This window comes from Lepidochelys kempii, chromosome 7 (genome assembly GCF_965140265.1).
Source record: "Lepidochelys kempii isolate rLepKem1 chromosome 7, rLepKem1.hap2, whole genome shotgun sequence".
Taxonomy (NCBI): domain Eukaryota; kingdom Metazoa; phylum Chordata; order Testudines; family Cheloniidae; genus Lepidochelys; species Lepidochelys kempii.
This window is the reverse complement of record NC_133262.1, coordinates 29,573,233-29,601,192: the sequence shown is the minus strand read 5'-3', so window position 1 is coordinate 29,601,192 and position 27,960 is coordinate 29,573,233. Positions and strand designations below refer to the sequence as shown.

The following is a 27,960-nucleotide window of genomic DNA, read 5'->3' as shown; positions in this document are numbered from 1 at the left end:
AACAGAGCTAAAGCAGAAGCTGAGAGTCAAACCTAGATTTTCTTGGCACACCATGTCGCACACAGACATTAAATTATTAATATAATCTCTGCATCCTCTCTCTCTACCAAATGAACAGATAGGGAAGTGATTTATAGAGCTTTTAGACTCAATAGCACTAAACAAGCATCCAAAGACATGGGATATGGAATTGCTAAAGTACAGCAAGAAATAAATTACAAGACAGAACCAGGAAGCAAGTTGGGTATATAATATATATATTTACACCCCATAAATTGTCAGCTCAAAGGTCACAGAAAGGCACAATTAACCTCAGTTAGCTATTATTTTTAACTAACTTAGTGTCTTTTATAAAAGGTTCTTCAAAGGCAGGGGTGGCCAACCTGAGCCTGAGAAGGAGCCAGAATTTACCAATGTACACTGCCAAAGAGCCACAGTAATACGTCAGCAGCCCCCCATAAACTCCCCCCTGCCCCCAGCGCCTCCCACCCACTGGCAGCCCCCCGTTCAGCACCTCCCAATCAGCTGTTTTGTGGGGTGCAGGAGGCTCTAGGGGGGAGAAGGGAGGAGCGAGCGGATAGCAGACTCAGGGGAGGGGGCGGGAAGGGGTGGAGCGGGGGCAGAGCCTGTGGCAGAGCTGGGAGTTGAGCAGTGAGCACCCCCCAGCACACTGGAAAGTTGGCGCCTGTAGCTCCAGCCCTGGAGTTGGTGCCTATACAAGGAGCTGCATATTAACGTCTGAAGAGCCGCGTGTGGCTCTGGAGCCAAAGGTTGGCCAACTCCGCTCAAAGGAGTCAGCTTATGTGAGTTAAGTATGTAGTCAGAAAAATATAAGATCAGACCAAATCATCTTCTTCCAAAAGTTTTGAAAGTACTATAAACATTCTGTAAAGTTCTGAAAATATTGTAGGAGTAAGACAATTTTATGCCTTCTGAAAGTCTGCTGTTTTGTGCTGACCTTGTTGAATTATTATTATGTTCAACACTCAAAAGCTAACTCAAGCACAATGCATGAACTATAAAATGGGTAAGGATTTTGTATCCTTATTTATAAAATACCTGAATTAAGGAATAAGCAGTCTCTGTGCTCCAAATAATATCTATTTAAATCGAAGAACGTCTATAATAAAATTCCAAAGCAACAAAAAGGTAGCATTGGCTTAACAGTTTAGGAGGAGAAGCCATACATCAGTTTGTCTAAGGGATATACCCTTGTCTAAACCAAGGGATAATGCACCCTACAGGGATGTGATTTTTCAAGCACATTAATGTCTCATGCATTAATTGGTCTGTATAAACCCTGCTGGTGTGCACTAAAGGTTTTGAATACTACTACATTAAAGTGGGCTATGGAACCATTAGCACGCACCAGCGGGTTCTACCTGGACCAATTAATGCACAATTGATTAGTGTACTTTAGAAATCACACCTCCCACATGGCACATCGCTGTTCGGCATAGACAAGCCCTTAGTAAAACACGTAGCCCCAAACTTTTTCTGAGCTTCCAGTCTGAAGTATTTTGCAATATCAACCTGAAAACCACTAATACTTAAAGTACACCAACAAAATTATAAATACACTCACAGTTCAGTGAGATGGGGAGCCTGTCTTGCTGACAAAATGTGTTCTGAAGCTTGATCTGGGGGTGGGGAAAGGGGGACATGGTCTTAAATTATTTTTGATCACCACAAGACTGCAATTTTCCCCCTATATCACTGAAGAGAAACCTGAGGCTCAGAAATAGGAAAATGAAAGCTCTGTACCTAAAGCTGGGTACCTTCTCATTCAGAAATGCCCAAAAAGCAGCTGAGTTTCTACTTCGAGAAAATCAGTTGCAGGGACTTGTAACATGTCTCACAATTTCGTCCTGCAATGGACCAGAGAGTGCTGTTGAGCCAACAGCATCTTGGTTGAAAGGGTTACTGGTCAACCTTCTCCCCCTATATCCAGGGTCTGCAAATAAAACAGAAATACAGCTGGGTCCGAAGTTTCTTCAAATGAGCAAAGAGAAGATGGTCTTCCTGAGAATGGAAAGGAGATGCTATTTGCCAAGTGTTCTGATGAATGTTTCCACACTGGTCTGCATGGACATTCATAATCCGTCCTTTGGGCAAAGGGTTCAGCTTGTCTTAGTGCCCAAATGTCAGCAAGGGACGCTTAGAGTGCCTCCCACGACAAGTTATTAAAGGAGTCAGCAAGGGAAATCCTGCACTTCTGCCCTTCATTTGAAGAGTTGAGTCAGCACCTCACCATGTGAGAGCCAAGAACTTCACAACGTAACGGCATCGTGAAGAACCTGGCATGGGCCTGCAGGCATTTTCTTAGTAGCAAGAATTTGTCTGGGTATGAAACAGTGGGGCCATGAGGTTTAAGATGTGATGTTCAGGATCCATGTGACCAAGTCACTACCTTAAGCTGTCATTTCCTTGGCACCTTCCATGACAACTGCAATACACCACTCCCACTAAATGCGGAAATTTTTGACTGCTTCCTGAAGTGTCCAGTGTCTGCTCTCTTCTGTTGTACATCCTGGCACAGCTTTACAAAAGAACAAGCCTTCAGTAGAGCCACCATACACATCACGCACAAACTGCTAGAAACCATCACACCTTTGTTTTCAGAGCAGTTCCTCTTGGACAAACTCATCTGTGTCACTAATGGAGTGAGAAGCAGTGACATCAGGCAAGCCACACAGTTCAGTCTGGTAGCTGAATCATGCCCTGCAACTTTTGAAATCACAACCGTTGCACAAGGAAGGAAACAACCTTCTGCAAAGTTATACAATTTTCACTGCTGGGCCATTCTTGTCAATACCAAATAAGATGCCTGAAGAGCATTTGTGCTGACATTGCCAGGTTGAGGAATGAAGTCTCATTGCTTTTTCCAAGACATGACATTGACTCCAGAAATAAAAGCCTCAGGTTCATCTTTCAGTAACTGATGTTTGGCATCTAAAAGCATCCCGACATCAGCCAGCGCTTCAGGACATGCTACCTGCCATGCTTTCAAGTCACATGACATACAACCATACATCATATCTTTGCTATTATTCCATCCTGTCCTTTTTCCTTTTGAGCCATCATTTGGACAAACTTAACGCTTTCCTTCCTACAACACAATCAGACTTTCTGAATCATCTCAGGGCAGAAGTTAACTGCAAAGACTCCAAGAATTGGGCAATACTGTCATGAGAGGTTCAAGCAGTGGCTTCATGCCATAGTAAATACAGTCAACAGCTAACATCTTGATTGTTCAAATTCAATGACTTTTTGTCATGACATTTTGCTTGGATATTTTCATTTCATGTGGTACATAATTTTAAAAAAATAGGTGTGTGCTGTTCTGTAGGAAGTTAAATTCAAGCCCATACAAAGGTACAGATTCAATGCTATTTTGTTAACAGAGTCTCTAGCAGCCGGATGCACATTCTAACGTTCTGCAGTAGTCTATAGTAAGCTACTATCTGGGTATCTCGGGTTACAACAATGTGGTGACCATAAAGGAACAAATAATTAAAGGGTTTATGTCATGTATCTATTTTGATATCTTTTTAGCTGAACTGAATTCCACCCCCCCGCCCATCCCTCTCCTCCACATTGTCTGCATGATTTGCAAAACCCTGGATATCCTATGCAACCCAGAGATTGTGAAACCCTGAATACAAAAATGCAGAAGTGATGTAGAAAATTACTACATCTCTGGTAAAGTTAAAGTATATCAAAGAAGAGGGCTCAACAAGACTAGAGAATCCTCCAATTACCCTATAAAAGTGATTTGCCATTAACGCAGCTGTATTGTACTATCCTTTTGTTGATAAAGTTATAGCAAGTATTGCATCTTCCTGGTTTTATGTTTTTTCCCTTAAGGACAACCAGGAAAGTAGCTACTGGACTAGACAAAAATTTTAGTATAATGGGAAAAATGCAGTGATTACAAAAAAATCATTATTTTATTTATTTTGTTTTGGACTAGGGTTGCCAGGCATCCGGTTTTCGACCAGAACGCCCGGTTGAAAATGGACCCTGTGGCTCCAGTCAGCACTGCTGATGGGGTGCTAAAGGTCCGGTTGGCAGCACAGTGGGGCTATGGCAGGCTCCCTGCCTGCCCTGGCTCTGCATGGCTCCCAGAAGCAAACGGCACGTCCGGCTCCTAGGCACAGGGGCACCCAGGTGGGCTTATGCACTACCCCCGCCCCGAGCGACAGTTCCGCAGCTCCCACTGGCCAGGAACTGTGGCCAATGGGAGCTGTTGGGGCAGTGCCTGCAGGCGAGGGCAGTGCACAGAGTCCCTTGACTCTCCTGCCTAGGAGCCGGACATGCCAGCCACTTCTGGGAGTCACATTAGGTAAGCGCTGCCCAGAGCCCTCACCTCCTCATCTCTGATACCCCCACCCCCTGCCCTGAGCCCCCTCCCACACCCAAACTCCCTTCCTGCACCCCCAGACAGAGTCATCACCCCCGCCCACACCCCAACCCACTGCCCCAGCCCAGAGCCTCCTCCTGCATCCCAGACCCCTCATCCCCGGCCCCACCCAGCACCTTGAAGCCTTTATCCCCAGCCGCACCCCAGAGCCTGCACCTCCAGCTGGAGCCTTCACCCCCTTCCGCACCCCAACCCCCTGAAAATGAGTGAGTGAGCGCGGGCAGTGGAGAGTGAGTGACCAAGGGAGGGGGGATGGAGCAGGGGAGGGGCAACGGTGTTTGGTTTTCTGAAATCAGAAACCCTATTTTGGACAAGTGTATGCTATGAAGTAAGAAGTTTCACAATGTATATGTTCACCTTTCTTTCAGAAAATTATCAAAAAGTGAAAAAGGAACATTCGTAGTATTTTGAGTATATTAAAGGACTATTGTACCTTTATCACAAATTGCAAACTCGTGTACATTATTTTACCCTCCTCCTCTCAACAGGGGCACAGTTGTAGGGGTTGCAAGAATGGCTAGCTCATCTGACAACATGGTATGAGCCAACCCCACTCAGCTCTGTCGTAGGGCAAGGGACTGGCTAAAGCCAGAGGACCCCAATAGAACATTTAATTGGCTCTCCTTAAAAAACAACCATGAAAGGGTAACTTACACTTGCTCCCTGTTTAGGGGTAAGTGTTACTACCTCCTACACACATTCGTACCGCCATGTCATGTGTGCCTCACAGAGAGCACTTCTAATAGATTCATGTTTGTTTTTAAAAGGTAAATTTTACAGTTAAATTTTAAAGGTGGTATTGAACAGCAGATCAGTTGACTTTGTCATGCCACAGAGAAAGGGTAACATTAAAACTATTCTGAATACACATTATTTTTGGAATCACATCTAACAGGGAATGTGATTAGACAGCATTCAGATATTCTTTTTCAAATCTGAAGTATTGGCCTCTTTTTGCAGACCTTATGCAAACTTACATGAATTACAGTAAGAATTCTTTTTTTGAACCGCTTCGGACTTTTTAAAAAACTCCATATTTAGGAACCAGTACCTCTTGTCAATGTCTAAGTACGTATAATACCTCCAACACTGATTTCATTGGGACTTCTAAACATTAAAAAGCAAAACAAAACACACGCTCAACCCAGCCCCCTCTCCAAAACAACATTAATTTCCGTCTTGTGAATCAATATGGAAAGTTTAAGGTTTTATTTTTAATATTAGATTTTTGAAAAATGTATTTTAATGCAGTTAAAAGTACTTTCAATTTTCTTGCTATTTTATTCACTAATTTATCATACCTTAATCTTTCATATGTTTACTCACCCTATATCTGTAACGTTAGTCAATGACTGATAGATAATGTAGATTCTGTAGAAGTTTTTTCTCTTGAATTCAGAATACCTCTAGTATTTAGAATTTAGACTTTCCTCTAGCGGGCAAAACTGTATGTAACACTCTCAATGTATAGTTCAGAGCACTGACAAGTTGTGGATTTCATCCATTTTATGCCAGGAGAATCATAACTGCTCACACAAGGAGCAACGCAAACATGATACTTACATGCAACAGATGTGACGCTGGTGGGGAGGTTATGCTGAAATAGATGCTGGTCAGCTTCTGGCTCCTCTAGCTCTGACAGAGTTTGTTGACCAGTGTGTGAAAGGTACGTTACTTGAACCTGTTGTGCTTGTGGCACCTTCAATTTCTCCAAACTTTCAGAAACTTGATGGTCCTCTGATTGTATCATAGGCCAAATTCTCTCTCTTCTCCACTGTATTAATGCTACTCTGTCACGTATTGACTTTGCAACTATCTTGACATCACTTTCATGAAAAAATCCGGAGTCAACCTGCAGGGAAGGCATATAAACTTATCAAATGCACGTACATGTGCATTTTAACCTGCATCTCTTCATAGCAAAGAAAGGATGGGTTTGAAATAACATGAACCGTGCATCTGTTCCTCACAGAATCAGGAATTCAATATAGTTTTGAGTTAAACGTTTGGCACTGAAGTATTTAAGAAAAATAATTGCTTGCCCTGTACTCCTAGGAAGGACCTATGACCATTGCAAGAACTTTCTAAGCACCCTTCACAGGAGCAGGGGTGCTTACCCTCAGAAAGGCACCCTGGACATATTCATTTTCCCTCCCGCCCAACCACAAGACCGTTGGCAGTTTACTTTTTTGCTGCGTGTGTGAAAAAAGGGACAACACAGAATGGAGGATAGCTGCAGAAAGGTGCCGTGTACAGTTAGGCACTTGCAGACATTCTGATGGACTCCCAGCCCATAAATTGATGTCCCTGGACTACGGACGTAGAAAGTGCTACTTGTAAAAACCTTGTGGTGAAAATAGGAGCTTTTGGGGAGCTAATTAACAATGTGCTCGGGTGATGAGTCACATAAGCTCACAGAGCCTTCTATGGCAAAAAGTAAAGTCAATTCTTCTATTCAAGTCCAGACGGGAAGAGAACTGAAAATCTGCCATGTTAACAAGTTCTAAAATTATATTCGTTCCTACTTCACGCTTTCATATAAAGAATGCTAAACTTATAATAAAGGCACGATTTCTTCCAATACCACCATTTGTGAAATGTAACCACAGGTTGTCAGCCCACTTGTGAACGTGCCTTATTTCAGATCTTTCCTTCTTTGCCTACATGGATTCTTTAAATGGGTTTGTTACTTAACTTCATGAATTTTGAAACCTCTTAACTATCATCAAATTTCATGTGCCCAACACTATCTTCTCCACAAGCATCGACAGCAAAACACATTGGCAAAGCAAAGCGTTTCTGCATTTGCCAACAATTTAGAATTGTCAAAAAAGCCACTTACTTCAGGAATACACGTTCCTTTTTTAAAAAATGGCTTAGGAGCAGATAGTGTTTATATAAATCTGTTAATCATTTTGAATAAAACAGGCTATTTTTATACAGTCTGGAGGAGGGAAAGATGATATAGTAATTTGGAGGTGACCCTTTGTGGGTAATTCAGCCTAAACAAAATAAAACCACCTTCCCTCTTAAAAGAAGTTTTGCATAGGTAGTACAAGTAAGTTGCAGAACTTTAAGTGTCAACCATTTTCATAAATGTTTAAATATGGTTACAAAAACGTGGTAACTATCACATGGCAAATGTGAATAAGGTGAGTTGTGTCACAATGTATTGCATGAAACATTACATAGCAATTTCAAGTCAGAGTTAGGAAGATAGAGCAGGCCAACTTTCTTCCTTCAATGTATTTGGGAATGCTAAATTATGGATAGAAGTGAAAGCTAAGCAAAAATTACACTATGAGAATCGTTGCCTTCTTGGCAGAACAGAACTGATGGTGATACTGTCACTAAATAAAATCCCACAGGGGAAAAAAAAAGTAATTTAGAGTCCAGATGAAGTGTTCTTTGCTCATCCTGTTTTCATGAACCAATACATAAATGTGTTTTACCATCTGCTCCTCTGAACCTGTTATGAAATGAGATAAACAGCTCATACTTTTAATTATTTCCATGTTTTCGTCCAAGAAAAAAAGTTGCTTTAGTTTTAAGATACTGTTATGATTAGGATACATATTTATTATTAATTTAAGATTGTTTCCCCCTACGCAGCTTTATACTATACGTTGGCCAAGAACCACAGCCACAGCCACTTCATACTTTCTAACAGTTTCCCTTCACGTGCATCTATTTAACTGGTCTAACTTCAGATCACATTTGTTAGCAACTTTCTTGGTCTCGTCAATCTTATCTAAAAGTAAACTTTTGATAGGGAAAAAAATCAATTGCATTAAAGTATGCTCCAGAATAATATTACTTTTTAAGAACAACATAGTGACAGTAGAAGTTAAAAGTTTTCTAAAACAAAGCCCAGAACATTTTACAAAGGAAGATATAAAAAATTAATTAAGTTAGATATATCCACCACTATTAAAAAAACACCCTCCTCTTCCATCACTCTTTATACTATACTTTGATATCAGCTACCTGCTTAATTTTATCAGCTCAATGCCTCTTTATAGAGGACTTTTCTTATCTAAATTCTTCGTAATTTTTCAATGCCAGAAGAGCTTTTCGAAAAGATGGAAAAGGTGTTTGTGAAAAGCATAATGGAAAATGTATTTCAGTTTTTGTTTGCAATTTTGAACTCTTCCAAACAAGTCCACTTGTAGTCTGAAATTATCCTTGATTTAAGCAAGTCTCCAATCAACTCTGAAGATATAAAACAGATAGAGATGGGTTATATAGTTTTCTTTTGTCTCTTCCTGGGATTAAACAACATGTTTTACCAGATTATTAGTTTTCCCTCTTTTACTACTTGAGTTTTCTTCCAGCATTCATTCTAAAACCAATGTCATCCTATTTAAATGAGATAGCCTGACCATTTTGAGTGGAATTTACTTTACCAGATTTGCTCCTGCTGTCCTTTGAGATTTATGTACTACTTATATACATATTTTTGTCAGGAGAAGTTTATTTTACCATTTCTTGTGCAACATCATCAGGAGTTTCCTTCTCCAGATCAAAAGTAAACTCAATGGCTCCATTATCTTTGGGTTTTCCTTTCAGTTTCTTAGGATCTTCTACCCAGAGTCTTAAGGCAATAGAGGATTTCCTACCATGGTCTTCTTCTGCAAGTTCCACTCTTACCCCAGTATCTTCAGCAAAAAAGGCATGGCTTAATAAGTCTTTAATTTCATATCTGGAACAGATGATGTCCAAAATGAATATCAAATACTGCATAATTTAAACACTTTCAATTAAGTATTTAACAACATAAATAGAAAGGCCCTATAAAGGCAAGACTAACACCAACAGCATGCTTTGCATGCAGCCATAAGAAATTTGTATTCTTAGTAGATAGAAGTAGTATGTCTAGTATTTTTAGGAATCCTTGGGAATTCGACATTTGCTATTTGGCAGAGCTTCAGCATTATTCATTTATGCACCAAGTGCTCCAAAGGAGCAGAGGGAAACAGAAATGCAGTTCCTTCCCAAGACTGCTTACAAATCTGTGATTCAATATGACACAGGTGAGAGGGGGCCCCCTCATCAAGGAGACAGTTCTGGTCTATAGGATTCATAGATTATAAGGCCAGAAGGGACCACTGTGATCACCTCGTCTGACCTGAAACTGGACTCTGAAGCTAGACAAATTCAAATAAGGTGTGGTTTGTTTTTTTAAACAGAGAGTCTAAATACTCACTGGAACAACTTATCAAGGTGTGCGGTGGATTCGCCATCACATGAAGTATTTAAAGCAAGACTGGATGTCTTTTTTAGAAAGACATCCTCTAGTTCCACCATAAATTATTGTGCTCATTGCAGAAACTGCTGGATGAAATTTTATGGAATGTGTTAGGCTGGAGGTCACGAGATCAGAACGGTCATTTTTGACCTTAGTTAATAAAGAGCAGGGAGGGTTGGGTTTATTTTATCATCTTGATCTTTGCTGGTGGTGGTGGTGGAAGTAGTCATATGGTGTACAGCATTGTGTACTTTCTCCTATACAATGAACACCCAGAGAAACTTTAATAAATCTAAACATAAAAATAAATTTTCATACAAAACTTGGCCATTTGAAACAAACCTTTCCTCTTTATTTTTGCAAATACACTCCCCAATTATCTCCTTAATTTCAGGATCAGTAACTTTCTCAAAACTTGCTGGCTTGACACCCTAAAAAGGGGGGGGGGGGAAAGAGTCATTAGTTCAACAGAAAAATCACAGTAAGTCTGTAGGAATGTTAATTGTGGAAAAATTGTACTAAAATCCAAGATACCCACTTGTTTAAGTTTTAAGTATTAATTTGGAATGGAAATAAGATATTCAACAACTTCCAAAACTAAGTATCACTGTGCTTTGAAACAAGCAGGTTATTTTGCGTATGTCACACTGAAATTCATCATGCAAACCTCCCTTGTCTTTATTACCAACATGTGGCAGCCTTGCTTTTTTACCCTGGATGGACTCTGCAGCCAACATTTAAGGAATGACAGTGTTACAATTCTCAGTTTTTTTCCTTGAGATGATTTGGTTTTAATGTAGGTTTTTAAAAGGTGGTTTCCATTAACTCTTTAAACGCTAAATGGACACAAAATATTCATTTTTTTCAGGTGGTCATTTGCAAGATGAGTCACAAAATGTGTTTTCTCACATAGGTACAATATTGCAGCGGCAAACACGAAAGATCAATACAATATTCTGAAAGCTATTCTCCATGTAATCTTTCAGATTGCTGAGGGGTGGGGTGGAGTGGGGTGGGATGGGTTGTTAGCTGGGAGGGGGGGAAGAAAAGGGAGGACAGCAGAATGGGAATCTGCTCAAACAGCTCCAATTTGTTTACACATTTCCCAGCTGTTGAATAAATCCAGTGCCCTGTAGAAACTCAGTGGAGACATTCGGGAGAAAGGGTGTCATCTCTACTGTAACCTGATGCAGGACAAACTTCATTAGCTTCAAACATTTTTACATTCTGGGCACAATCCTTTCCCCTGGGACAGCCCTTGTTCCAGCTCAGGTGGTAGCTAGGGGATTTCTTTCAGGTATCCCTGGGAGTGGAGAGGCTCTCTCTTTAGCCAGCTGAAGACAAAATGGAGTGGTCTCCCACGGGCTTAAATAGACTCTCTCTTGTGGATGGAAACCCCCTCCTCTCTCCTATGAAAAGTCCAGCTCCAAGTTTTGGAGTCACATGAGCAAGTCACATGTCCATGCATGACTCAGTTTTTACAAGCAGTAGCCATTGCTCACATGCTACCTTGAATGTCCTCATGTAGACTTCTTATGTGGATTGGAGCCTTTCAAGATCCATGGTCTGTTAAGTGCTTCTTGATTGGGCACTTAACTTGCAAATTCTTTTCTAAAGAAGCTGACCAAATGCTTTACAAAGGCTACTTAAAAATCAAGCCAGTACACAGCCAATATTTATAACTTCAAATACAAAAAAGGATACATGCATACAAATAGGATTAATAGATTCAGTAGATCATAACCTTTACAGAGATATGTTACATGGCATATGTAACATAAAACATTCTAGTTATGTCATATATACATTCATAAACTTATTTCCATAAAGCATTATGGGGGGGAACAATCACAAGGAGAAAAAGTGCCAATATAATCCCTGCCTCTAAAGAGGGCAGTAAAAGAGGTGATGCAGGCTGCTACATACAGAGACCTCTAAAACCTGGAGAGAGATAATAGAGAGGCTTAATAGTATGAGTTGTGGCAGGAAAAGAGCATGGTGAAAAAAAAAAAAAAACAGAAAAAAAAAAAAACCCCACCAGGGCAGTCAAACATCATCTCCACTTGCTTGCTGATAACATAGGCATCTGTCTCTAGTCAAGCAACACTCTATGGGATACACACTTCACAAGACTTTTATATCCTCCTGCATATATAGATTCTGCTTGCATGAGAAAATTTTAAGTCACAAGCTACAATACGGTTTGTATGCTCTTGTGTCTTTCCTTGCTGCCCCAAGTGGGAACAAGATAATTAGAAGAAAAACTGGACAGGTCATATGTAACACAAAGCAATGCATTTCCAATACCTGCGTAGACAGGCATTTCTGATATAGAGACGAGACTACAGTAAGCTAAGAAAAATTATGTTTTAATTCTTGTTTATGAGACTAATTTCTAATGATCCAGCAAAAAACAGCCCACCCTTCTAATGTCCTTGTCAAATCAAGCAGAATGGACTAACAGGCCCTCGTGATTTATGACACTGCTCACTTGTCCCCATGCAACACAATTAAAAGCTTTCCTATAATCACTATTTCAAGAGCAAGATGTGAGAAGTCTGGTAGTAGAACAGTGATAAGAAGTCTATAGTTCTAGACAAGAAGTTCCATTTATCCTTCCACTTAGACTCAGTCTACACAAAAAAGCCTGCCAATGAAATCTATACATAAAAGGTGTCTACTGAATAAAACTGGTCCGAAGGAGATTTTGGGAAAGCAAGTTTTCTGCATTTAGGCCCCACTTCAGTAAGGTACTCAAGGACATAAGTATTCCCACTGAAGTCAATGGGACTACTCATGTCCTTACATATTTTACTATTTACCTAAAAGACAGCATCTCATGAAGCCCAAAATTCAGTGGAGTTGAGCACCTAACCCCCTTCAGCTTCTTCTAAAATCTCATCCTAAAAGAACAATAATACTGTGCTAGACAAGAAAAACAGTACATTGGACTTCAGGCTCCATCCAAGGCTATGCTGTCTTTGAGATTAGCAGTACAGCTCTTCAGAAAAGTTCTGCACCTAAACCTAAACAGTTACTTATCTTCTCGTAACTGTTGTTCTTCGAGATGTGTTGTTCACGTCCATTCCACATTAGGTGTGTGTGCGCCACGTGCACGAGCTTCGGACACTTTTTCCCTTAGTGGCTCCCGTTGGGCTGGTGGGGGGGCCCCTAAGTGGTGCCACTGCGCCGTGCATATATACCCCTGCCTCCCGACCCCCTCCGGTTCCTTCTTGCCAGCGACTCCGACAGGGGGTAGGAGGGTGGGTGGTGCTTGTTCACGTCCATTCCACATTACGTGAATCACAAGCTTACCTCTGGAGGAGGGTAGGAGTCACAGAACAACTGATTGGAGGACCGCTCTGCCAACTGCCGTGTCCTCACTGGCCTGTTGGTTGACTGCGTAGTGGGTTGTGAAGGTGTGCACCAAGGACCAGGTGGCTGCTCTGCAGATCTCCTGGACAGGACCTGTGCCAGGAAAGCCGTGGAAGTCACTTGTGCCCCAGTTGAGTGGGCTGTGACCGCCAGGGCTGGAACACCTGTGAGCTCATAGCACACCCGGCTGCAAGACAAGATCTGCTGTGCCGACACTCGGAGGCCTTTCATCCTCTTGGCTACGGCCACAAACAGCTGCGCGGATTTACGAAAGGGCTTGGTGCGCTCCAAATAGAATGCCAGCGCACGACAGACATTCAGGGTGTGTAGGCTGCGGTGACTTGAGTCCGTATGGGGTTTTGGAAAAAACACCGGCAGACAAATGTCCTGGCCCAAATGGAACTGCAAGACCACCTTAGAGAGGAACTTGGGGTGCGGTCGGAGCTGCACCTTATCCTTGTGAAATACTGTATACAGTGGCTCAGAGGTGAGAGCCCTCAGCTCAGACACCCTTCTGGCCGAGGTAATGGCCACCAGAAATGCCATCTTCTAGGAAAGGTAGAGGAGGGAGTAGGTAGCGAGGGCCTCGAAAGGAAATCCCATGAGCTTAGAGAGGACCAAGTTAAGGTTCCAAGGGAGGGAGTGGGGGGCATCCTCACAATACTTTAATTGGAATTGGAAACATCCTCTCCAATCCTTTAAGGAAACTTCCCACCACTGGGTGGGAAAACACCGAGCCCCCCCGAAAACCCTGGATGGAAGGAGGAGATGGCCGCCAGGTGCACTCTGAGTGAGGACGGGGCCAGCCCCTGCTGCTTGAGGTGCAGGAGATACTCTAGGATGGCTTGCACCGGTGCCTGGCATGGCTGCATCTGTCGGGGCTCACACCAACATAAGAACATTTTCCATTTGGCCATATAGGTAGCCCTGGTAGAGGGCTTCCCACTGCCAAGCAGAATCTGCTGCACAGAAAGGGAACATTGGCTTTCCAAGGCGTTTAGCCACAGAGCTTCCACGCCGTCAGGTGTAGTGATTGCAGGTCAGGGTGGAGAAGCTGCCCGCTGTCCTGCATGAATAGATCCCGGTGAAGGGGCAGGACTACCGGGGCCTCCACCAACAGCTCTAGGAGTGGTGTGTACCAGTGCTGGTGGGGCCATGTTGGGGCGATGAGGACCACCGCCACTCTGTCCCCGTGTACCTTGAGCAGGACCTTGTTGTATCAAGGGGAGCGGGAGAAAGGCATGCATCAAGCCCTCTCCCCACAGGATCACAAACGCATCTGCGACTGAGCCCAGGCTGTGGCCCTGGAATGAGCAGAACCGCGGGCACTGGGCGTTGACCCTGGTGGCAAACCACTCGTGCATGCAATAAGACCTGTTGAGGTAGTTCGCCAGATCGTTTCGCACCCCCAGGAGATACAACGCCTCAAGGTGAATGGCATAGGCTATACAAAAGTCCCAGAGGAGAGCCTTGCAACAGAGCGGCGAGGAACGGGCCCCACCCTGCTTGTTTATATAAAACATGGCAGTAGTGTTGTCTGTCAGAACTGTCTTGCTGTGACCACTCAGAGTGGCATGAAAGGTCTGGCAGGCTAGACGAACTGCCCTGACCTCCTTCACATTGATATGGAGCGACCGCTCTGCTCCGGACCACAAGACCTGAGGTCCCCCAGGTGAGCCCCGCATCCACGGTCTGATGCATCTGTCACCAGCATCAGGTCCGGTTGTGAGGCAGCAAAGGGGATGCCTTTCCAAACCACAGGCTGGGACTGCCACCACAGCAGGAAGTCCAGCACGTCTCTTGGGGCTGTCAAGTCCAGGGGATCCCTGCCTGTGCGGTACACCCAAGCGAGCCACGCCTTCAGAGTCCTAAGCCTCAGTCTGGCATGCCTGACCATGTGCGTGCATGCTGCCATGTGGTCCAGCAGCCACAGGCAGCACCTGGCCGTTGTTGTTGGAAACTGGCGCAGGGAGGCCACCGCTTGCTGGATAGCCCGGAATTGGGAAACTGGAAGGCTTGCCCTGGCCTGCACCGTGTCCAGGACCGCCCTTATGAATTCCACTCTCTGTGTGGGTACGAGAGTGGACTTGGGGACGTTGACCAGGAGCCCCAGCTTGCGGAACTATCTCAGGGCCACCTCCATGTTGCCCCGCACTTCTGCTTCGGATCGGCCCGCCAGGAGCCAGTTGTCGAGGTACGGGTAACCCTGGATGCTCTGCCTCCGTAAGAAGGCCGCCACCACCGCCATGCATTTCGTGAACACCTGTGGGGCTGCGGCTAGACCGAATGGGAGAACCGCAAACTGGTAATGTTCTTGGCCCACGGTAAAGCGCAGGGATCGCCGATGTGCTGGGTGGATGGCAATATGAAAGTTCACGTCCTTCATGTCAAGGGCAGCGTACCAGCCCCCCGGATCCAGGAAAGGGATGATGGTGCCCAGAGAGACCATGCAGAACCAGGCCTTGACCAGGAACTTGTTGAGCACTCGCAGGTCTAAAATGGGACGAAGGCCCCCCATTGGCCTCGAGTATGAGGAAGTACTGGGAGTAGAAACCTTTCCCCTTTAGGCCATGCGGCACCGCCTCTACCGCCCCCGCCTCTAGCAGTGAGTGAACCTCCTTCTCTAGGAAATGCTCATGAGAGGAGTCCCTGAAGAGGGACGGGGAAGGGGGGTGGGAGGGAGAGAACTGCAGCGAGTACCCGTTCAGCACCGTGCATAAGACCCAACGGTCCGACGTAACGCTGGACCACACATGGGAGAAATGGGACAGGCGGTTCCAGAAACAAAGGGACGGATTCAGTGACTGGTCTGGTACGCTGTCCCCGAGCGCACCTTCAAAAGCCTGGCTTGGTGCCCGGCTGGGATTTGTGCTGACTTTGGTTCTGGCCTGGCGCATTATTGTTATTATTGTTGTTGCGCCGTCACCTATTATCCCTGCCTCACCTACGGTAAGGCTCATGCCTATGATGAGGCTGGTACTGGCGCTGACGGGGAGGCTGCGGCTTAAAGGGCTTCCTCTGCGTTACTGGGGTGTGCATGCCCAGCAACTTAAGTGTAGCCCTCGAGTCCTTGAGGCTATGCAGCCTCGCGTCTGTCTGGTCCGAAAAGAGCCTGGACCCTTCCAAGGGTAGGTCCTGAAGTGTATTCTAGACTTTAGGCGGCAGGCCTGACTCCTGAAGCCACGCTGAGCACCTCCTGACCACCCCCGACACGATTGTTTTGGCTGCCACGCCTGCTGAATCCAGGAAGGCCTGGAGAGAGGTCTTGGCTTCTGCCTTGCCCTTGTCCACCAGGGCCGTAAACTCCTGTTGGGAATTTTGTGGGAGGTTGTCCTTAAACTTCCCCACCGCCACCCAGGAGTTAAACTTATGCCTGTTGAGGATGGCCTGCTGGTTAGCAATCCTCAACTGAAGGCCCCCTAACGAGTTCACCTTTCTGCCAAAAAGGTCCAGGCGTTTTGCCTCCTTGGCCTCAAGGGCCAGGGCCTGTTCTCCATGGCGTTCCCTTTCGTTCACCGCCGAGACCACCCGGGAGCATGGACTTAGGTGGCAGAACAAGAATTCTTAGGCCTTTGACAGGGCAAAGTATTTGCGCTCCGCACCTTTGGTCGTTGGAGTGCTGGAGGCCGGGGTCTGCCATATAGTCTTATAATTCGATTGGATGGTCTTAATGAGCGGGAGCGCTATTCTAGATGGACCTTTGGGGCTCAAAATGTCCACCATGGGGTCCCCCTGCTCAACCATCTCCTTGGCCTGCAATTCCAAGTTCTGGGCGACCCTCTGCAGTAGCTCCTAAGACTTGTGATCTTAGTAAGGGAACTTGTGTTTAGATAAATCTTTTCATTGCAATTTCATAGTGGAAAGCAATGTGACACAGACCGTTCCACATTTTCAGCTACTGTAGTTCGCTAAAGGCCGTTAGCAATTTCCATCCTGCTTATACTGGTCAGAAAGAACGGGTCATCAAAATCATAACATGTTACAGCTTAATGCTTTTTGGAGAACTCATGTGCACATATCAATTAAATGAAAAGAAACAGACAGTTGAGACTTACATATCCAGTGGTTGTGCTTCCACAAGAATATTCCTGTTTCTTTCTATAGTCCCAGATTATCTCACAAGTATCTTGACATGAACTAAACACGTAGGAAATGTAAACCACATCACAGCACCTCTCATTTTAGTCTGGTTTTCCTGAACGCATGAGTTTTTTACATTTATGCAATTTGTCTTGCATTTGGACAGAGCAGGACAGAGCTAGTCACCTAGAGAATAAATCTGCTGGTTTAAGGAAAGTCTCCTTTGACAGAAGGCCCCAGTTGACCAATTGAGAGTTTTGACCTTACAACGGTGTTAAAGCAAAAGAGTGGCTCCCGAGGCTGCTAAATTACTCTCAAAGTTCTTTGGAGTCATGCCCACCCCCCTGCAAACATCTGCTGGGCTAGACCCGGAGTAGATGACAAAACAAATAATGAGGAGCAGCTCTGTGACTGATTTAATTCAATACTGCTTTCGAACCAGCATTTTAAAAAGGCAGCAGCAACTTTCCAAATGCTAGAACATGTTAGTGCCCTTTGTGCCTGGGAGGAGATCCCCAGACACATCTGCAAAGCCACCTCGTTGTCCTACTGCAAATCTCTCCTTTGTCATAATGCTTACAACAATATTGACAATGGATAGGGAGCTGGCAAGATGAGACCACTGCCCATCAGACTGCTCACAGAACAGTCAGTGCTGTCTCATTGTTTCTTTCTACTCCTGTCTGTTTATACCTGTCATCTCTTGTTTGTAAGCTCTTTTGGGCAGAGTCTGTTTTTACAATACCTAGCAGAAGGGGGTCCTGGTCCATGCCTGGGGCTCCTAGACACTACTGCAATAGCAATAAATAAGTAAACAAGTAATAGGTCAATGCCAAGTTAGCAACCAGTCAAGATGTGTCTCCAACTGTTTTAAAAAACAATCCCTTTTCCACATAAGAGCATTACCCATTTACAAGCAAATGAATACTGCCTTAGTGCTGCGATTTATGCAAAAGCTCACACTAACATACACTTGGAGCAGGAAAAAACAGCCACTAGATGCTGGGTTTTCATGTCATTGTCATTTAGGTAGAACCTGACCTGGAATCTCTTCCACAAGTGCAGCATCTCAAAAAGAAGTTTGGATACTGATTAAAACTACAGTACATTGATGAAACCACAACCTGTCAGCAAGCAGGTGGGCTTCCAAGACAGGTAAATTGCTGTAAATGGTCTCACTGAAGACTTTCTGATTAGCAAATATAATAAAACCTAAGACCATTTTCCCATGCTGAAAAAAAAATTAAATTAAAGTAAGGACTTGAACGCAGTAGCTGGGGTGTGCTCTAGTGGTTCTTTCCCTGACAGCCAGCCCTTACCTAAACTTCACTTTTGCTTACATCTCCTTAATAGGGAAATATTCTCAAACTCCCACACTGGTGAGAAGCTCCACAGTAGAGACACTAATAGACCCTCCCATGCCTAGGCAAGAGGTTATGTGTTGGTGGACTGAGAATCACTAATTCTCTTTGGTCCAAAATAATTTAACTTAACATTTTTTTGGCACTTTGCAAAAGCCATTAACTTTGCAGGAGGGTTGGGAAAAGGATGAGGGGATGCTCCTGGATAGGACTGGAGAAGGTGTGGGTGGGGAAAAACAGAAATAAGGGGCTGCTTCTTCATGTACTGGCTGGCTGTGGAAAATTCTCTCCATTTCATTATTTAATGCTGATGGCTGGCAGAGTTTATTTGTATATTAGTATTTACCGTTAGTGGGTGGTGGTGAAGTTTGATGGTTATTAAGGTGCACTCGGCGCATCTGTGAAGCTTTTTAAAATAGTTAAATTTAAATAATTTGACAAAATTAAACAGGTCTTATCACATGCAGGGATTGCAGCACAGGCCAATGCCTGGTGCAGTTTTAAAAAAAGCATTAATCTTCCTAATATTTTTTTGTTTTGTTTGAATACTACTATTCTATTAGCAAAAAACTTTAAAAAAACCAAAACAAAGTCCCCCCCCAGAACATGTCTTCTAGGATACAGTTACAATCAAACCTGTAGGTTTTTTTGAGTCCAGATCTCTGCTAATGGCTCTGTTATTAAAATTAATAAATTGTTGCTTAAATGAGGCGCAAATCTTATGTACCCATTTTCATGTTCTTTTCCTAGGCTGAAGTTTGCCTGGTTTTTCCCTCTTACGAGTTAAATTTTTATGTAACAAAATATTTAGACAAAGATTGTGGAAAGAACCCATAGTTTACATCCATGTTTAACATTCTTTGATTTTTTTTTTTTTTTTTTGGGACCAGATCAATGGAGTTTCTGTCGGTCTACAAAAGAGAAGGCATTTGGGGAAGTAAGTAATCAGTCAATCATATTTCATAACAGGGCTACATATAATTAATGTTAAATATAAAGCCTCCTCACATCTAGTTCTGCTCCTATTTTTGCTTCTTTTACTATAGAGGTCACTTGAAACACTGCTGTTCACGTTCTTATTGGACATCAAAAGGTCCATCTCATTCATCACTGTACAAAAGCCATCTGTCTTTTCTGCGTCTTCCCAAGGAAACATTGTAGCAACTTTTAAAGTATACTGACAGAGAACTCCCCAGTATAGACAGCAGCACAAACCCTGAACAGCTGCCTTTGTCGACAAAAGCAGACCCAGCTCTTCCACCTCTGAAAGAGAGAGAGTTAGGTTTTTTTTTACCTCTTGGACAGGGATATTTCCTAAATGATGTTCTCAGCTGCTAAACTTCACAGAGCCTTAGGACTACACACAAGAAAAATGAGAAACTTTTAAAGAGCCTCCTCATATTCTTCAAACACAGGTCAGATTTGAAGAAGAAAATTCACTGGAGTCCAGTGAAAGGTCTTTGAGCCTGCACAGCCACGCACATTTCGGGCATTAAAAGATTGAATCTCTAAGCCAGACTCTAAGAGAGCTAAAAATTGCTTCTTGTCTCTAAAAAGAGATACAACAATTTTTACACCAGGGGAAGGAATCACTCTATTGAAACAATAACAGTCTGCTTTAAGAAATGTACAACTGATGCCAGACAAATCAAAGTTAAACCTAAACCATATTAGCCTGAAAGTCTGTACCTTTTCTACAATCTTTTCCTTGGTTTAGATGGCTGCTTTTGGTATTTTGTTTACTGTGGGTTAGTGGTGGCATAATTCAGAGTTTTGGAACAAAAACCAAAAAAACCCTTTCACTCTGCAAAGCAATGGAAGTGATATCCTAATATAGAGGGTATGTTCTGTACTATTAGTCGTCTCATGTTGGCACATTACATGTTGCAAGCAAAGGCTATATGCACAAGGTAACTGGGTTGGTCTCCCAACAGAAAGAGGTGCTTTCATTTCAATACTGAGAAAAAAAAATGATTTGCCCATATGTTGGGTACTGTCTGAGAATCATATCCAGGGCCAACTGAAGCCTGCACTTTATTTTGCTTGGCCCCCCAAAATAAAAAACAGGGAGGGAATATGGTGCTGGTGCACTAAAATCCCACTTTTCCAGCAGAGTGAATTGCGTGGAGTTACAGAGTTCCTGCAACAGGAAATACTCTCTTCATGCAGAAGAGATGAAATGTCAAGACTATAGGGGTGAAATCATGGCCCCCATTGAAGAGAATGGCAAAATTCCCAGTCAGGCCAAATTTCATCCCAGGATTTTAAGTAGCGAGAACCTATGCAATCTCAAACTCATCTCTGTTTCAAAGCACAACAGGTGACAATTCTGCTAACCTGCAGATCTAAGAAGGTCTCTGATATACATGAACAGACCAATGAGAATGATAACACGGCTTGTCTGTTTCAGCAGTCTCTTGCAAAAGATGGGTTACTTCTGTTTGTATAAGCCAAATGCAAAATACAGGAAAAACATTAAACCCATTAAGACTCTCAAAAGGGAAAGGATGTGAACAAAATGACTCCACAGAGCAATGTTTTAAAATTATAGGTTTGTGATCTTTAGGCTCCTGCCCCTAAAGCCAATAAGGCATCTATTAAATCCCAATGGATTCAAGAACTGAAGTTTGTTTGCTGTGAATTCTGCAGTGCACCAGTAAAACAAATATTTGGATTGGACCTGCAAGGGAAGAGCAGCAAGTCAGATATTTTATCACAAAATATGCTTCACTGTCTACATCAAAATTATTTGGCAGAATGATTAAACACAAAGAAAATCTGACTAGGGGAAAAACACAACAAGATACGCATGAAAAATGAGATTACAGCATCAGAACTAAGGTCATCGGAAATATGCTGACCCCAAAAAAATCATTTTAGTGTTCGCTGCAATAATGCGTGTTTTTTATTTTCCCCCTTATTTCTTTTTGCATCGTGCAGCATTAAACTGAACCAAGTCCAGAATTTACTTTACTACTTTCCCCACCTTGTTTATACTCAGTACTCTGATTACCAGCATACTGAGGCTTTGGATCCCCAGTGCAAAATCTGAAACCTTAACTTGGTCACTACAGACAGGATCACAGACATGTTTCTAGTCTTTCTGTTGTTCTTTGGGTTGTGGCTAGAAGCCTAAAAAAAAAAGTCATCATGAGAGTCCTTGGGTGGAAAAAAAAAGTTATAAATGAAGTGTGCCATTTTATTCTTTAGATTAACTCAGATGCTAAGGTTGAGGGGCATGAGCTAGTAGCAGTCTAATCTCACAAAGAATCTTCAACCTACTCTGTAAAAACTTAGGAAAGAGAAAACTCAAGGAATCAGTGTGATATTACTCTGGACAACATGCTCATATCTCCGCCACATGCTCACATCTCTGCACATAAAGGACAAACAGTGGATGACTAAAGAAAATGGAATTGCACCATGGGTCAATTGGGTGAAGAAGCTTAGACAGGGAAAAGGGCCTTAATTGCAACAACATAGTAATCTATGGCTGCATAATCCTCTAACACCAAAAAAGTGAAAAGAGGAAAGTTTCAGAAAATAATTTAACAGTTTTGCATGCCAACAGTTCCTATCACTATGAGCAACAATAAAATATGTTATTTCAGCAGCATCTTACACTCTCGTAACAGAGAAGAGCTCAACATATTGTTTTGCTGTTAGAGTTTAACATCTGGCTGAGGAGGACAGAAATATGAATAAGGAATTAAAAACAGTGTAATCAATGTGTTACTCTCCTATGCACTATGTTACATTAAGGCTAGATCATTAATGACACTCTTCCAATTTAAAAGACACAGGAATGCAGTTATATTTCTGGTGCATTGTTTTTCCTATTATTATTTATTTGTATTAGCATAGTGCTTAGGAGCCCTAGTCAGAGACCAGGACCTGACTGTGTACTGTACAAACACAGAATACAAAAGGTGGTCCCTGCAAACCAATGCTTCATGTAAATATCTGTATGCAGTGTTGTTGAAGCCATGTCAGTTCTAAGTTGAAATATTTAGTAGTGTTCATGAACAAACCACATTTACATCATTTATTCTTTATTTGAGAAGTTTATGGACACATTCTACCCTAGTGAGGCCCCTGTAAGGAGCAAAATTGAGAATTTGGCCTCTTCATTTCTCTCCATATTCTTAGCTACTTTGATCTAATGAGACAAATGAAAATGCCAGCTGCACTAACTGCGGAAAGCCTGTATAATCAACAAAGTTTGTTGTTATGGATTTTTTTGATGAGGTGAATCTTTAAATAATTAACTTTTTCTGCTCAGGTTGTCAAACCCATCTGTAAAAGACCTCATGTGGGGGAGGGGAAAGGGGGGAATCTCAGGGTTCCGCTGCCTGCCTCCCTCCCAGAGCAAACCCCAGTCTTACTGGAGTAACATCCTGTCTAGAGAACAAAATGCACTCCTGTCTGGTTACTCACAAAGATCAGCCAATGTGTTGCTCTTTGTGGTAGCGCCCTGGGCTGCAGAAGCAGCTATTCTCCTGGGGAAATCCAGGCTGAAACCAAGATTCGCCTGGGTGGGAACAAGAGCCCTTCCTAAGGCTCATACTTCTCTCTCTAATATCCTTATGTTAGGAGGACCAGCTCCTTGCTCCTCTCTCTGGGACTGACAGTTTGCACACAGCCTTCAGGGTTTGGAAAGGCATTTCTTTCCCTCCCCAAGCAGTTAGCTAATCCCTTCCTCATGGTGATACTGGTGTCCATTTTATCAGCTAAAGAATTCGGATACATCCACACTCCCTCAGTGGCTACTATCGCTTCCAGCAGTGCAGAGACGTACATATAGGCCATCACATCATGCCGGCTGCACCTAGTCCTTGCTAATCCTTCCGGAAGTTCTTCCCAAGCTAGCTGTGTTTGAGGTACAAGGGACTCCCAGCATTAGGACTTGGGGCAAGCAGCTTCAGTGAGCTACCAGATTCACTTTGCTTCTTTGGAAAGGGATAATATGCACCGCCAGCTAAGGACCGTGTTAAGACGACCAGACAGTAGCTGAAAGGCTAGATGATTGTGTGGCTGCACATACCCCATACTGTTTGGTGCTCCAATGTGCTGGTCCTGATTCTGCCATTAGAACATTAGCTAGAGATTTTGTCCTGCTGCTTGCACCGCAAAGCGGTTCCATTATACTCCTCCTGCAGAGCAGAGAATGGGATGCAGCCCTTTGCAAGGAAAAAGGTGTTTCTAAGCTACTTTGGGCCGGGAGTCCAAGTAGCTGAGATCCCACTTTGCTTAGTTACAAATGGCAACTTGCAATAGTAACTGGGTTACTATTTACATAGGAGTGAGTAAGAACTACTTCACTATTCAGTGGTGGTCTCATACTGTCAGCATATTGCCACAGATTCCACAGACAGCTCCAACGTCACTTTGCTTTCGGTGACACCAACGCCAACTTTTCAACCAGGGAACTCTGGCTCATCCATACTGTTCCTGTTCTTATCATCAAGCCCAGCTGAGCAGAAATAGGTCTATAAAAACAAGGCCGTCTAGCAGGAGTGCCTGGTTCTCTGCCTGCCAGTCTGACAGCAATGGCAAGGGAATAGTTAGGGACTGGTGCTCTATGTTCTGGGCTATAGGAGATGAAATTATAAAGGCCCACACAAGCACTACAGCTTTATCAGGCAAGGGTGCGTAGCTGGGTACCAGATGAAGGCCTCGTCTGCTCTGGCAGGGATTGAGGAAAGTGGAGCAATACGGTTATTAGAAGGCATCTCCGGATATGCCGTTTCAGTCTCCAGCTTCACTGGCTGTGACCATCACATTCATGGGATTGTACTGAAACCTACGTCATACTGGGGCAGCTCTGACTGGCAGGATTCTTCTCTGATCAGAGGAAAATGGAGAGAGAGACTAGCTGTGCTTTTGGGACCTTGCTCACGCCTTCCAAAAGCAATCTGCTCAGTCTGTATACCATGTAACGTTAGACACTCACCACCTTGCTTGGGTTTGGGTTTAGAAATAAAAGCAACATTATCCATAGCTCAGCTTGAGCCTTCTCTAGGTGTAGCTGCTTTTTCCTCCTGGCTCCATTCTAGGTCCTTGAGAAGAGGTGTGCACAGCCACTCCCACCTTCTGTAGAACTGATCAATGAAATGGTTTTTAATTGTTCACTTTATTAATATAACTTCATAAGTAAAGTATTATGAATGAAACTACATTCATTCATAAAACCAGCTACTCCAATAAATGGCTAATTGAGTTTCACTTTCAATCCAATTGCTGCTTAAAATCATTGAAACTTGCACTGCTTCAACATTGTAACTTCTGTTCACTGTCTGCCATTCCTTACACTTGTCCATGTTGTAACCCAAACTCCATTTTAACTTGTCCCAAACTCCATTTTAAAATGCTCACTTCATTTTTGCAAAACCCTGCTGTAATCTGATTAGTGTAGTTTAGATGTGAGAATGAGGTATGTATGGATGATGGAATCAACCTCCAGCCCCAGCCTGTCCTGATGAAATAAAGCGTAAACACCAACGGCTGAAGATGCAGACAACAGCCCTGACAAAGCAAGAAGAGTCCACCCTCAAAAGAAAAGAACAAAAGTACAATTGAAGAAACATCAAAGCCAGGTCCTAGGCTGAAAGTCATGCCTGCAGTTGACGGGTGATCAATCACACCGAACCCAGAGGCAGCATGACACAGCAAGACCTATAGACTCTGGATTCAAACTAAAGCCTACAAAAAGGATAGGTGAGATGGAAGACTTTGGAGGGTAACGTTCTGCTGCCAACATGGAAGGGCATCGGTGCATGCCCAACAGAGACCCAGCTCTTCCTTGTGCCCGGCTTTCCTGGCCAGAGAGAGAGAGAATAAACGTGATCCTGTGCAGTTTTGTCAAGTCACGGTACATTCAGGACTGGTAACTATCTAGCAGTTGCAGAACGTGTGTGTGCGTGTGAGAGAGAGACAGAGAGATAATAAACGTGATCCTGTGCAGTTTTGTCTGTCTAACACTTCCTTATACCCAGGTGAACTACATGTCTCAGGGAGACAACAGAACCCACCTCATCATTTCCCAGGGGGAGTAAACTGGCTAGAAAGGCCTGGGGTGTTTCATGTGCCAGTGCGTTTGAAGTGTTCCACTGTGAAGAAAGTCACAGTGGGTGAGGTAGTATCAATTTATTGGACCAATTTCTGTTGGTGAAAGAGACAAGCTTTGGAGTCTACACAGAGTTCTCCAGAAGAACTCTGTGTCCTCGAAAGCTTCTCTCTTCCTCCAACAGAAGTTGGTTCAATAAAAGATATCACCTCACCCACCCTGTCTCTCTAATATCCTGGGACAACCACAGCTACAACCAACAGTGCAAACAACAATCTGAAGAAAGTATTGTGTTAGTGGTTTCACCTAATGGTAACATCCCCGCATAAAAAAAACTGGTAGAGTGGCAACTTCAGTGTCCATGCAGGTTGTGATTTTCCACTGATCTTTAGGTCTCCATTAAAGCCACAGAGCTTTCCTAGGTAGTTTCCAGATCAACTCACGTAGACCAGGACACTTGGGATTTGATCACCAGCACAGGATCATATACGGTGGTATAAGCGATCACTCCTGGCTCCCTTTCAGACCACCTTCTCCTCCAACCTAGCCTCCCTCCTGTAGATACATTGGAGCCATTCCCCAGTTGTGTACTTGGAGACTCATAGACCCTACAGAGCTCCCAAATGCAGTTATAACACTATTAATCATGGACTCCTTCCTCTCAAGTGACCTTCAGATAACTTGTTACACAGATGAGCTGTGACAGAGGAAGCTATAAGACAGGAGGCTCTATTGCCAGAGGTCTGAATCAGATTATATCCTTTGCCACAATGTAGGAACATTAAGAGTATCTAGAGGCTGCAATGTAGGAATTTTCCTTTTTCTTCCACTATAACATGCGTGAAACAATTCTGAATTGTGGGAAGCCCAGCTGAACTGGGCAGCCCCATTTACAAAAAGAACAGCGTTACCCACTCCCATCTACTTTGACTGCTGTAGATAAATAATAAAATCACCAAGGAGCACAGAGAGATTATTAAAATTCGCCTTATGCAGCTATAGTAAAACCAAATGCCAGATGGCAGTAATGCAACTGTGGAATTTTAGACATTCCAAATGAACCTGCAAGCATCTTCTACCTCCCGGAAGAGGAGAAAGGAGACATGTAATTTCTACCCTACTAGTATCCCACCACAACATACATCCCAATTCAGAGTCCAAAACAGCATATTGTTTAAGAGGTTAAGAAAGTACTTCAACTGGTTTCAGATTATAAAGACCCATGCTAAAAAAACAAACAAACAAACTGAATAAAAATGTAAGTACACCTATTAAAGCTCACTTACACAGGTTACTTTCCGGTAAATCTGAGCAGCATTCTGGCATTCTGAGTAGGGGTATTCTGAGGTAGCCATTTCCAACATGCACATTCCAAAAGCATATACGTCAACTGATTCATCATAGTGTTCTTCATACATTTCTGGGGCCATAAATTCTGGAGTACCTAGACACAAAAGGGAAGAATTTAAGATAGACACAAATAGTAAATATGTTTTACTGCAGTTTTTTTCCTGATCTATAAAAATGTACCCATTTCAGCTGTGTCTGGGTAAATGCAAGATTATTTTAAAACAACTAAAATAAACTCCCTCCCCACCCCCCCAAAACAAAAACAGAACCCCACACAACTGCCCCTACCCTCATCAGTAATGCTGTGAGAAATGCAGATATGTGTAAAAATTCCAGAAGCGAAGAGCAAATCCTGAAGTGAACACAGTATAGGGCGTGGAAATAAACTGAAAGTTTCATAACGATTTTTTATGGGGATGGGGGGCGGGGAGGGAGAGAGAGAGAGAAGGAGAAGGGAAAGAGAAAGACAAGAAACTTCACATCTGATTTAGACAGTTTACAGACTGTTTCCAGCAATACAAGTAGTAATTACTTAGCAAGTTGCACTTTTGGTGAGATGTGTGGTAGTCCAAGTTCTTATATGAAGTCATGCATGAAGAACACTAGCATTAAGACTGATTGTACCATCACTGCAATGAGTAGAAACCAACAGAACTACTCAGAGTAAGGTCCTTCTCAGTGGGGGTTAGGGCGGCAGAAATTGGACCCACTGCGATAAGCCTGAAATAAAGCCCCACTGTTACTCCATCATAACTGTTCTGGTCAATATCTTCATCAATGATTTAGATAATAGCACATAGAGTACATAAAGCATAAAGTTTGCGGATGATACCAAGCTGGGAGGGGTTGCAAGTGCTTTGGAGGATAGGATTAAAAATTCAAATTGATCTGGACAAACTGAAGAAATGGTCTGAAGTAAACAGGATGAAATTCAATAAGGACAAATGCAAAGTACCCCACTTAGGAAGGAACAATCAGTTGCACACATACATAATAGGAAATGACTGCCTAGGAAGGAGTACTGTGGAAAGGGATGTGGGGGTCATAGTGGATCACA

At 43.2% G+C, this 27,960-nt stretch overlaps 1 protein-coding gene across 22 annotated transcripts in view; it reads right to left on the bottom strand.

The window, feature by feature from the left end:
- Positions 1–27,960, bottom strand: part of WNK2 (WNK lysine deficient protein kinase 2) — a 171,632-nt gene that overhangs the window by 79,433 nt on the left and 64,239 nt on the right. For all 22 annotated transcript variants that reach the window (XR_012159824.1, XM_073351600.1, XM_073351601.1 and 19 more), the window contains 4 exons: positions 26,840–26,997; positions 10,014–10,102; positions 8,906–9,125; positions 5,987–6,275 (listed from right to left, as the gene is read on the bottom strand). Coding sequence is in view for 21 of the 22 variants with exons in the window: in XM_073351600.1 (XP_073207701.1) it covers positions 5,987–6,275; positions 8,906–9,125; positions 10,014–10,102; positions 26,840–26,997 (756 nt within the window). In the remaining variant the exon portion in view is untranslated. The remainder of the gene's footprint in view (positions 1–5,986; positions 6,276–8,905; positions 9,126–10,013; positions 10,103–26,839; positions 26,998–27,960) is intronic.